Source organism: Coregonus clupeaformis, unplaced genomic scaffold (genome assembly GCF_020615455.1).
Source record: "Coregonus clupeaformis isolate EN_2021a unplaced genomic scaffold, ASM2061545v1 scaf0487, whole genome shotgun sequence".
NCBI classification, from domain to species: domain Eukaryota; kingdom Metazoa; phylum Chordata; class Actinopteri; order Salmoniformes; family Salmonidae; genus Coregonus; species Coregonus clupeaformis.
In genome coordinates, this window is record NW_025533942.1 from 38,928 (window position 1) to 51,751 (window position 12,824).

Here is a 12,824-nt window from a genome sequence, read left to right on the forward strand (position 1 = left end):
CATATGGTCTTTACCTGGATCGCCCTAATGTAAACACCCAGATCATATGGTCTTTACCTGGATCAGCCCTAATGTAAACACCCAGATCATATGGTCTTTACCTGGATCGCCCTAATGTAAACACCCAGATCATATGGTCTTTACCTGGATCGCCCTAATGTAAACACCCAGATCATATGGTCTTTACCTGGATCGCCTAATGTAAACACCCAGATCATATGGTCTTTACCTGGATCGCCCTAATGTAAACACCCAGATCATATGGTCTTTACCTGGATCGCCCTAATGAAACACCCAGATCATATGGTCTTTACCTGGATCGCCCTAATGTAAACACCCAGATCATATGGTCTTTACCTGGATCGCCCTAATGTAAACACCCAGATCATATGGTCTTTACCTGGATCGCCCTAATGTAAACACCCAGATCATATGGTCTTTACCTGGATCGCCCTAATGTAAACACCCAGATCATATGGTCTTTACCTGGATCGCCCTAATGTAAACACCCAGATCATATGGTCTTTACCTGGATCGCCCTAATGTAAACACCCAGATCATATGGTCTTTACCTGGATCGCCCTAATGTAAACACCCAGATCATATGGTCTTTACCTGGATCGCCCTAATGTAAACACCCAGATCATATGGTCTTTACCTGGATCGCCCTAATGTAAACACCCAGATCATATGGTCTTTACCTGGATCCCCCTAATGTAAACACCCAGATCATATGGTCTTTACCTGGATCGCCCTAATGTAAACACCCAGATCATATGGTCTTTACCTGTATCGCCCTAATGTAAACACCCAGATCATATGGTCTTTACCTGTATCGCCCTAATGTAAACACCCAGATCATATGGTCTTTACCTGGATCGCCCTAATGTAAACACCCAGATCATATGGTCTTTACCTGGATCACCCTAATGTAAACACCCAGATCATATGGTCTTTACCTGGATCACCCTAATGTAAACACCCAGATCATATGGTCTTTACCTGGATCACCCTAATGTAAACACCCAGATCATATGGTCTTTACCTGTATCATCCTAATGTAAACACCCAGATCATATGGTCTTTACCTGGATCACCCTAATGTAAACACCCAGATCATATGGTCTTTACCTGTATCACCCTAATGTAAACACCCAGATCATATGGTCTTTACCTGGATCACCCTAATATAAACACCCAGATCATATGGTCTTTACCTGGATCACCCTAATGTAAACACCCAGATCATATGGTCTTTACCTGGATCACCCTAATGTAAACACCCAGATCATATGGTCTTTAACTGGATCACCCTAATGTAAACACCCAGATCATATGGTCTTTACCTGGATCACCCTAATGTAAACACCCAGATCATATAGTCTTTACCTGGATCGCCCTAATGTAAACACCCAGATCATATGGTCTTTACCTGGATCGCCCTAATGTAAACACCCAGATCATATGGTCTTTACCTGGATCGCCCTAATGTAAACACCCAGATCATATGGTCTTTACCTGGATCACCCTAATGTAAACACCCAGACACTTACCAGGTCTAATTACATATGATTAGACTAGGGTTCTCTAGGCCGGTTTCTCTAGGCCGGGTTCTCTAGGCCGGGTTCTCTAGGCCGGGTTCTCTAGGCCAGGTTCTCTAGGCCGGGTTCTCTAGGCCGGGTTCTCTAGGCTGTTTCCCCTGATGGGCTAGAATGAGTAGAAGTAGATCTCAACTAGGGTTCTCTGCTCCTTGGTCTGTTACTAGACAGATGGTGCAGTCAGTAGGCTGTTTCCCCTGATGGGCGAGAGCAGGGTTTCCCAAACTCCCACCTGGGTGCACCTTTTAGTTTTTTGCCCTAGCACTACACAGCTGATTCAAATAATCAAAGCTTGATGATGAGTAGGTTATTTTAATCTGTTGTGTAGTGCTAGGTTAAAAACTAAAGGGACCCAGGTGGGGGGCTCCCGGACCGAGTTTGCGAAACGCTGGGCTAGACTAGAGCGTTGGTTGTGTTTCAGCTGTGTTGCAGCTCTCTGTCAGTGGTGGAGGTGTGGAAAGGAGGATGCTACCTGTGTGAGGTCCGCAGGGTGACCAAGGCAGGCCTCAGGGTCGTCCTGGCCTCTCCTTGGTACCTAGACCAGCCTGGACCTACTCATGACTGGGCTAGATACTACACCATCTGGCCCCTTGCTTTCAAGGGTTAGAACCTCTTAACTAGTGTGGAGTGGAACAGTGTGGAGTGGAGTGGAGTGGTGTGGAGTGAATAGTGTGGAGTGAATAGTGTGGAGTGGAGTGAATAGTGTGGAGTGGAGTGAATAGTGTGGAGTGGGAAAGTGTAACAGTTTGCAGTGAAGAAAAGTGCAGTATGCAGTTAACTATTAGATTTTTGTTGTGATCAAATGTTTTTCATAGTAATAATAATCGTTGTCATCCACTCAGATCTAAGAGATCAAATTAAATAAACACACAAGGATCAGAAAAACTCAAAGCAACATGTCACAAAGTGTTTTAGCGGCAATAAGCCATTGGAGAGTTAGGGGAGAGTGGGGTAAAACTATTAACAGTGAATAACGTGTTGTCTAGTTGGAATATGTATAGGGGAGAGTGGGGTAAAACTATTAACAGGGAATAACGTGTTGTCTAGTTGGAATATGTATAGGGGAGAGTGGGGTAAAACTATTAACAGGGAATAATGTGTTGTCTAGTTGGAATATGTATAGGGGAGAGTGGGGTAAAACTATTAACAGTGAATAATGTGTTGTCTAGTTGGAATATGTATAGGGGAGAGTGGGGTAAAACTATTAACAGGGAATAATGTGTTGTCTAGTTGGAATATGTATAGGGGAGAGTGGGGTAAAACTATTAACAGTGAATAATGTGTTGTCTAGTTGAATATGTATAGGGGAGAGTGGGGTAAAACTATTAACAGGGAATAATGTGTTGTCTAGTTGGAATATGTATAGGGGAGAGTGGGATAAGTTGAGCCAAAGGGGTAAGTTGAGCCACCTTTGTTTATAGGAAACCAAACACAAAATGTTTAATTTTATAAAATATTTAGGAATCGTGAAGGAAACCACATGGTAAAAGTGGTAAGCAAGTTAGGTCCAAAAATACTGATTTTCCCCAAGTCAAATGATTTTATCAAATCAATTGTGTTACAGGTTTCATGATGCTTGTATCTAAAGTAAATAATTGTAAGATTGTTCTATACATCGATTGGGGTCTCTATAAGTTTCAGTAGAGGTCCTAAACCTAGCATGAAAGTGCATCTTTGTAGCTGTGTGGGATAATATAGTCAAAATGTTTGCCTTGGGGTAAGATGAGCCAATGGTTGAGCCAATGGTTGAGCCAATGGTTGAGCCAATGGTTGAGCAAGTTGAAGTGTTTTCTTCCCAGCTGTAATGCTCGGCGTTATCGCTGGGATATGAGGTAACAACAGGAACTGTTAAAAATGTTTGTTAGGTTTTAAATGTTAAAACGATTAATAGTCACACAAAAAACACTGGGTACAGTCGTCAATTCAACGTCTATTCCACGTTGGTTCAACGTAATTTCATTGAATGACGTGGAAACAACGTTGATTCAACCAGTTTGTGCCCAGTGGGAAGTGATTGTGTTGAATTATGTTTGGGAAATAAAGATAGACATGGTTTAGAAAGGTAGTGGCAATATTTCATTCAATACAGAGATTTGTAGGCGGCTTAGTTATTGTTACCACTGGGTAGGATCCGGTACTTTCCAGGTAGTTATTGTTACCACTGGGTAGGATCCAGTACTTTCCAGGTAGTTATTGTTACCACTGGGTAGGATCCAGTACTTTCCAGGTAGTTATTGTAACCACTGGGTAGGATCCAGTACTTTCCAGGTAGTTATTGTTACCACTAGGTAGGATCCGGTACTTTCCAGGTAGTTATTGTTACCACTGGGTAGGATCCAGTACTTTCCAGGTAGTTATTGTAACCACTGGGTAGGATCCAGTACTTTCCAGGTAGTTATTGTTACCACTGGGTAGGATCCGGTACTTTCCAGGTAGTTATTGTTACCACTGGGTAGGATCCGGTACTTTCCAGGTAGTTATTGTTACCACTGGGTAGGATCCGGTACTTTCCAGGTAGTTATTGTTACCACTAGGTAGGATCCAGTACTTTCCAGGTAGTTATTGTTACCACTGGGTAGGGTCCGGTACTTTCCAGGTAGTTATTGTTACCACTGGGTAGGATCCGGTACTTTCCAGGTAGTTATTGTTACCACTAGGTAGGATCCGGTACTTTCCAGGTAGTTATTGTTACCACTGGGTAGGATCCAGTACTTTCCAGGTAGTTATTGTTACCACTAGGTAGGATCCGGTACTTTCCAGGTAGTTATTGTTACCACTGGGTAGGATCCGGTACTTTCCAGGTAGTTATTGTTACCACTAGGTAGGATCCGGTACTTTCCAGGTAGTTATTGTTACCACTGGGTAGGATCCAGTACTTTCCAGGTAGTTATTGTTACCACTGGGTAGGGTCCGGTACTTTCCAGGTAGTTATTGTTACCACTGGGTAGGATCCGGTACTTTCCAGGTAGTTATTGTTACCACTGGGTAGGGTCCAGTACTTTCCAGGTAGTTATTGTTACCACTGGGTAGGGTCCAGTACTTTCCAGGTAGTTATTGTTACCACTGGGTAGGGTCCAGTACTTTCCAGGTAGTTATTGTTACCACTGGGTAGGATCCAGTACTTTCCAGGTAGTTATTGTTACCACTAGGTAGGATCCAGTACTTTCCAGGTAGTTATTGTAACCACTGGGTAGGATCCAGTACTTTCCAGGTAGTTATTGTTACCACTGGGTAGGATCCGGTACTTTCCAGGTAGTTATTGTTACCACTAGGTAGGATCCGGTACTTTCCAGGTAGTTATTGTTACCACTAGGTAAGATCCGGTACTTTCCAGGTAGTTATTGTTACCACTAGGTAGTATCCAGTACTTTCCAGGTAGTTATTGTTACCACTGGGTAGGGTCCAGTACTTTCCAGGTAGTTATTGTTACCACTGGGTAGGATCCAGTACTTTCCAGGTAGTTATTGTTACCACTAGGTAGGATCCGGTACTTTCCAGGTAGTTATTGTTACCACTGGGTAGGATCCAGTACTTTCCAGGTAGTTATTGTTACCACTAGGTAGGATCCGGTACTTTCCAGGTAGTTATTGTTACCACTGGGTAGGATCCAGTACTTTCCAGGTAGTTATTGTAACCACTGGGTAGGATCCAGTACTTTCCAGGTAGTTATTGTTACCACTGGGTAGGATCCGGTACTTTCCAGGTAGTTATTGTTACCACTGGGTAGGATCCAGTACTTTCCAGGTAGTTATTGTAACCACTGGGTAGGATCCAGTACTTTCCAGGTAGTTATTGTTACCACTGGGTAGGATCCGGTACATTCCAGGTAGTTATTGTTACCACTAGGTAGGATCCGGTACTTTCCAGGTAGTTATTGTTACCACTAGGTAGGATCCAGTACTTTCCAGGTAGTTATTGTTACCACTGGGTAGGGTCCGGTACTTTCCAGGTAGTTATTGTTACCACTGGGTAGGATCCGGTACTTTCCAGGTAGTTATTGTTACCACTAGGTAGGATCCGGTACTTTCCAGGTAGTTATTGTTACCACTGGGTAGGATCCAGTACTTTCCAGGTAGTTATTGTTACCACTAGGTAGGATCCGGTACTTTCCAGGTAGTTATTGTTACCACTGGGTAGGATCCGGTACTTTCCAGGTAGTTATTGTTACCACTAGGTAGGATCCGGTACTTTCCAGGTAGTTATTGTTACCACTGGGTAGGATCCAGTACTTTCCAGGTAGTTATTGTTACCACTGGGTAGGGTCCGGTACTTTCCAGGTAGTTATTGTTACCACTGGGTAGGATCCGGTACTTTCCAGGTAGTTATTGTTACCACTGGGTAGGGTCCAGTACTTTCCAGGTAGTTATTGTTACCACTGGGTAGGGTCCAGTACTTTCCAGGTAGTTATTGTTACCACTGGGTAGGGTCCAGTACTTTCCAGGTAGTTATTGTTACCACTGGGTAGGATCCAGTACTTTCCAGGTAGTTATTGTTACCACTAGGTAGGATCCAGTACTTTCCAGGTAGTTATTGTAACCACTGGGTAGGATCCAGTACTTTCCAGGTAGTTATTGTTACCACTGGGTAGGATCCGGTACTTTCCAGGTAGTTATTGTTACCACTGGGTAGGATCCGGTACTTTCCAGGTAGTTATTGTTACCACTAGGTAAGATCCGGTACTTTCCAGGTAGTTATTGTTACCACTAGGTAGTATCCAGTACTTTCCAGGTAGTTATTGTTACCACTGGGTAGGGTCCAGTACTTTCCAGGTAGTTATTGTTACCACTGGGTAGGATCCAGTACTTTCCAGGTAGTTATTGTTACCACTAGGTAGGATCCGGTACTTTCCAGGTAGTTATTGTTACCACTGGGTAGGATCCAGTACTTTCCAGGTAGTTATTGTTACCACTAGGTAGGATCCGGTACTTTCCAGGTAGTTATTGTTACCACTGGGTAGGATCCGGTACTTTCCAGGTAGTTATTGTTACCACTGGGTAGGGTCGGGTACTTTCCAGGTAGTTATTGTAACCACTGGGTAGGGTCCAGTACTTTCCAGGTAGTTATTGTTACCACTGGGTAGGGTCCGGTACTTTCCAGGTAGTTATTGTAACCACTGGGTAGGGTCCAGTACTTTCCAGGTAGTTATTGTTACCACTAGGTAGGATCCGGTACTTTCCAGGTAGTTATTGTAACCACTGGGTAGGGTCCAGTACTTTCCAGGTAGTTATTGTTACCACTGGGTAGGGTCCAGTACTTTCCAGGTAGTTATTGTTACCACTGGGTAGGATCCAGTACTTTCCAGGTAGTTATTGTTACCACTGGGTAGGATCCAGTACTTTCCAGGTAGTTATTGTTACCACTGTGTAGGGTCCGGTACTTTCCAGGTAGTTATTGTTACCACTGGGTAGGATCCGGTACTTTCCAGGTAGTTATTGTTACCACTGGGTAGGGTCCAGTACTTTCCAGGTAGTTATTGTTACCACTGGGTAGGATCCAGTACTTTCCAGGTAGTTATTGTTACCACTGGGTAGGATCCAGTACTTTCCAGGTAGTTATTGTTACCACTGGGTAGGGTCCAGTACTTTCCAGGTAGTTATTGTTACCACTGGGTAGGGTCCGGTACTTTCCAGGTAGTTATTGTAACCACTGGGTAGGATCCAGTACTTTCCAGGTAGTTATTGTTACCACTGGGTAGGATCCAGTACTTTCCAGGTAGTTATTGTTACCACTGGGTAGGGTCCAGTACTTTCCAGGTAGTTATTGTTACCACTGGGTAGGATCCAGTACTTTCCAGGTAGTTATTGTTACCACTGGGTAGGGTCCAGTACTTTCCAGGTAGTTATTGTTACCACTGGGTAGGATCCAGTACTTTCCAGGTAGTTATTGTTACCACTGGGTAGGATCCCTCCCACTCTAGAGTGCTCTGGAGCTCAGACGCAATGATTGTATAACAACGTTTCAACAGCCAAGCTGTCTTCATCAGAGTATAATGTACATTCTACAGATATTTTACATACATGGCACTTTTTTTCAAAGTAGTTACATAGAAAGAATAAAGTAATTTGTTATACATTACATTTGGATAGATAGTACTTATACAATATACATAACTATTCTAGAAGGTGAGCTGTTAAACCCACCCCTCAGCTAACAGGTAAAGGAGCCTAGTGCAAGCTAGAACACTGGCAGGCAACAAGACAGGCAGACAGGACAGGCAGACAGGACAGGCAGGACAGGCAGGCAGGCAACAGGACAGACCGACAGGCAGGACAGGCAGACAGACAGGACAGGCAACAGGACAGACCGACAGGCAACAGAACAGAAGGCGGGCAACAGGACAGACTGACAGGCAGACTGACAGGCAGACAGGACAGGCAGGACAGGCAGGCAGGCAACAGGACAGACTGACAGGCAGGACAGGCAGACAGACAGGACAGGCAGGACAGGCAGGCAGGAAACAGAACAGAAGGCGGGCAACAGGACAGACCGACAGGCAACAGAACAGAAGGCGGGCAACAGGACAGACTGACAGGCAGACTGACAGGCAGGTAGGCAACAGGACAGACAGGCAGGCAACAGGACAGACTGACATGCAGACAGGCAGGCAACAGGACAGACTGACAGACAGACATGCAGGCAGGCATGCAACAAGACAGGCTGACAGACAGACTGACCCCAAGGCAGGAGGCTGACCCCACAGAAAGCCACACTCGATAGACAGTGCAGTAGTGGCACTGGCAACATTGGCTTTTCCTCAATTCCTCTTTCCTTAATTCCTCCCATCCTCTCACCTCGTATCCTTCTCATTGGTGGTGAAGATCAGAGGGGCGGGACCTTAGATTGGATCTTCTCCAATGTGTTTTGTGATGGAGGCAAAGATAGAGAACCCAAGGAATGAAGGAAAGGCCAATGTTGGTTGTACCCCTGAATGTTGGTTAAAAGGATCTACCAAACATCAAGATCTTTTCTACCCTGCCTCAGATCCCAGTGGACACGGTGCTCCACATCTGGAAGGGTAGCCCAAGCCAGATACAACAGGAGCTGAGTAGCATCACCCTGGCTGGGTACAGGGTCATACTGGCCGCCCCCTGGTACATCAACCACATCGCCTACGGACAGGACTGGACCAGATACTACACCATACTGCCACTCAACTTCACTGGTGTGTGCAGAGGCCGGTGTCAAATCACTGAACAGGTTCATTGTAATGTCGGGAATGAAATGAGTGGAACGGTATCAAATTGATGTGTTCAAAAGGTTTCAAATAAATTGAAAAAAGGTAACAAATTGATACCTTTCCATTTATTCAATTTCAGCCAATGGGGCCGTCCTCTGATGTGTTCCTCCACCAGCCTCCACTACTGCTACACACTGGGGAAGGGGCATGGAAGGGGCATGGAAGGGGCATGGAAGGGGCATGGAAGGGGCATGGAAGGGGCATGGCAGGGGCATGGAAGGGGCATGGCAGGGGCATGGAAGGGGCATGGCTGGCACTGTAGGGGAGGGGCATGGAAGGGGCATGGAAGGGGCATGGCTGGCACTGTAGGGGAAGGGGCATGGAAGGGGCATGGCAGGGGCATGGCAGGGGCATGGAAGGGGCATGGAAGGGGGCATGGCAGGGGCATGGCTGGCACTGTAGGGGAAGGGGCATGGAAGGGGCATGGAAGGGGCATGGCTGGCACTGTAGGGGAGGGGGCATGGAAGGGGCATAGCTGGCACTGTAGGGGAAGGGGCATGGAAGGGGCATGGCTGGCACTGTAGGGGAGGGGCATGGAAGGCTTGTTGGAAAGGTGGCGTCCTATGATGGTGCCACATTGAAAGTCACTGAGCTCTTCAGTCAGGCCATTCTACTGCCAATGTTTGTCACTGGAGATTGCATGGCTGTGTGCTCGATTTGATACACCTGTCAGCAACTTGTGTTGCTGAAATAGCTAAATCCACTAATTTGAAGGGGTGTCCACATACTTTTGCATAGATTGTGTATGTGTGCTGTGTTGTGTCGTGTTGTACCGTTGTGTTGTGCCGTGTTGTACCATTGTGTCGTGCTGTGCCGTGTCGTGCCGTGTTGTGTCGTGCTGTGCCGTGTTGTACCATTGTGTTGTGCCGTGTTGTACCATTGTGTCGTGCCGTGTTGTACCATTGTGTCGTGCTGTGCCGTGTCGTGGGCAGGTGCAGTATGTACGGTCTTATGTACTCTACCTCCACAGGTACAGAGCAGCAGAAGAAACTGGTGATTGGTGGAGAGGTGTGCATGTGGGGAGAATATGTTGATGCTACCAACCTCTCTCCTCGTCTCTGGTAAATATAAAATACATTGTGTGAGTCCCAAATAGCTGATATATTATATGATGTATATTATATGATATTATATTATATATTATTATATTATATCATATATTATTATATTATATCATATATTATATATTATATATATTCCTGATATAGTGCACTACTTTTGACCAGAGCCCATTTTTCAAACAGACATAATAACAAAAACAGGCAATCTAAATACAGTAACAGTCTTAACTAAATACAGTAACAGTCTGTTAACTAAATACAGTAACAGCATGTTAACTAAATACAGTAACAGTCTGTTAACTAAATACAGTAACAGTCTGTTAACTAAATACAGTAACAGCATGTTAACTAAATACAGTAACAGTCTGTTAACTAAATACAGTAACAGTCTGTTAACTAAATACAGTAACAGCATGTTAACTAAATAAAGTAAAAGTCTGTTAACTAAATACAGTAACAGTCTGTTAACTAATTACAGTAACAGCATGTTAACTAAATACAGTAACAGCATGTTAACTAAATACAGTAACAGTCTGTTAACTAAATACAGTAACAGTCTGTTAACTAAATACAGTAACAGCATGTTAACTAAATACAGTAACAGCATGTTAACTAAATACAGTAACAGTCTGTTAACTAAATACAGTAACAGTCTGTTGACTAAATACAGTAACAGCATGTGAACTAAATACAGTAACAGTCTGTTAACTAAATACAGTAACAGCATGTGAACTAAATACAGTATGTTACAGTATGTTATGTAATAGCCGTGTGTGTGCAGGCCGAGGGCCAGTGCTGCTGCAGAGCGATTGTGGAGTGATGAGAAGATGACCTCCAGTGTGACCGACGCCTTCCCTCGCCTCGTGGACTTCCGCTGCAGGCTACTAAGGTATGGTAACTATGGTTACGTGAACCAGTATCTGAGGAGAGGATTATGACGACTCTCCTCTCTAACCCAGTTAGCCTGAATTCGTTTCCCCATTAGACAGCTCTCCAAGCGTTATATAATGCCAAAATACATTGGTTACCCACCCAATATAGAGTTTTGTTGAGTAACTATCTTTATTTACTGCCGTTACTTTAAAAAAACGTTAAAATAAAAATCTATACTGAACAAAAACATAAACGCAACATGTAAAGTGTTGATCCCATGTTTCATGAGCTGAAATAAAAGATCCAAGAAATGTTCCATATGCACAAAAACGTATTTCTCTCAAATGTTGTGCACAAATTTGTTTACATCCCTGTCAGTTTGCATTTCTCCTTTGCCAAGATAATCCATCCACCTGACAGGTGTGGCAAATCAAGAAGCTGATTAAACAGCATGATCATTACACTGGTGCACCTTGTGCTGGGGACAATAAACGGCCTCTCTAAAAGTTTTGTCACACAACACAATGCCACAGATGCCGCAAGTTTTGAGGGAGTATGCAATTGGCATGCTATATAAATGAATGTTAATTTCTCTACCATAAGCCAACTCCAACGTCATTTTAGAGAATTTGGCAGTACGTCCAACTGGCCTCACAACCACAGACCACGTGTAACCACGCCAGCCCAGGACCTCAACATCCGGCTTCTTCACCTGTGGGATCATCTGTAATAAAGCCCTTTTGTGGGGAAAAACTCATTCTGATTGGCTGGGCCTGGCTCGCCAATGGGTGGGCCTGACTCCCAAGTGGGTAGGCCTATGCCCTCCCAGGCCCACCCATGGCTGTGCCTCTGCCCAGTTATGTAGGCCCTAATCTATGTACAATCCATAGATTAGGGCCTAATTTATTTTTTTATATTGGCTGATTTCCTTATATGAACTGTAACTCAGTAAAATCTTTTTAATTGTTTGCACATATATTTTTGTTCAGTGTAGAAGCAACCGAAAATATGTATTGTGTGGAAAAAATCTAGTTATTGTTTTTGACCAATTTATGTGCCAAATCCTCTTAGACAGCTCCAGAGGCGTCATTCCAATAGGGGGGCACGTGCCCCCTCATATTTTTCCTGTTTCAAAATTTATGAAAATAATAATTATTAGTATTTATATCAATGTTTTCTCTGTAAAACTACTATCCACCTAGCAATTTTATGAATTTGCCTTTAGCTAGCCCAGATAGGTTCCCAATCTCCCAACCTCATAACTAACTTCCAAGAAGCCATTTCAGGCTATCAATCAAGTCAGAGCAGCTAGCTTGTCTAACTATCTTAGCTGGCATGCCTGCTGGCAAGGTTGGTAGACTTTAGAAAAGCAAGCAATAACTAAATGCAGTGAAAAATACATTCCTTTCAATCTTTTACCCATATTTAAGCATAGATGCAGAGATGCATATTTCGTTTCTTTACAAAATAACCACTGGAGGATACAGTCAGCTCAAGAGGTATGCTTGGATATGCAGAAACATATATATATATTTTTACATAGGATTAAGCATAATGATTATGGCTCTAGATTGCTGGAAAAAGCTGTTTCAGGTGTTTGAAAATGGTAAATTTTGGATGGGGGGCCTTGCACCCCTCTGGACCACTGGACCACCGCTCAGCCATTCTCACGTACTTTGGATGGGGGGCCTTGCACCCCTCTGGACCACTGGACCACCGCTCAGCCATTCTCACGTACTTTGGATGGGGGGCCTTGCACCCCTCTGGACCACTGGACCACCGCTCAGCCATTCTCACGTACTTTGGATGGGGGCCTTGCACCCCCTCTGGACCACTGGACCACCGCTCAGCCATTCTCACGTACTTTGGATGGGGGGCCTTGCACCCTCTGGACCACTGGACCACCGCTCAGCCATTCTCACGTACTTTGGATGGGGGGCCTTGCACCCCTCTGGACCACTGGACCACCGCTCAGCCATTCTCACGTACTTTGGATGGGGGCCTTGCACCCCCTCTGGACCACTGGACCACCGCTCAGCCATTCTCACGTACTTT

At 44.5% G+C, this 12,824-nt stretch overlaps 1 protein-coding gene across 4 annotated transcripts in view; it reads left to right on the forward strand.

Moving 5' to 3' along the window:
* hexa (hexosaminidase A (alpha polypeptide)) overlaps window positions 1-12,824 on the forward strand; it is an 85,695-nt gene that overhangs the window by 37,352 nt on the left and 35,519 nt on the right. For 3 of the 4 annotated variants that reach the window (XM_041836738.2, XM_041836737.2, XM_041836739.2), the window contains exons 11-13: window positions 8,580-8,760; window positions 9,806-9,896; window positions 10,678-10,785. In XM_041836738.2, the coding sequence (XP_041692672.2) occupies window positions 8,580-8,760; window positions 9,806-9,896; window positions 10,678-10,785 (380 nt within the window). Of the gene's footprint in view, window positions 1-8,579; window positions 8,761-8,914; window positions 9,005-9,805; window positions 9,897-10,677; window positions 10,786-12,824 lie in introns of those variants that run through there. The other variant, XM_041836740.2, reaches the window with a different exon arrangement.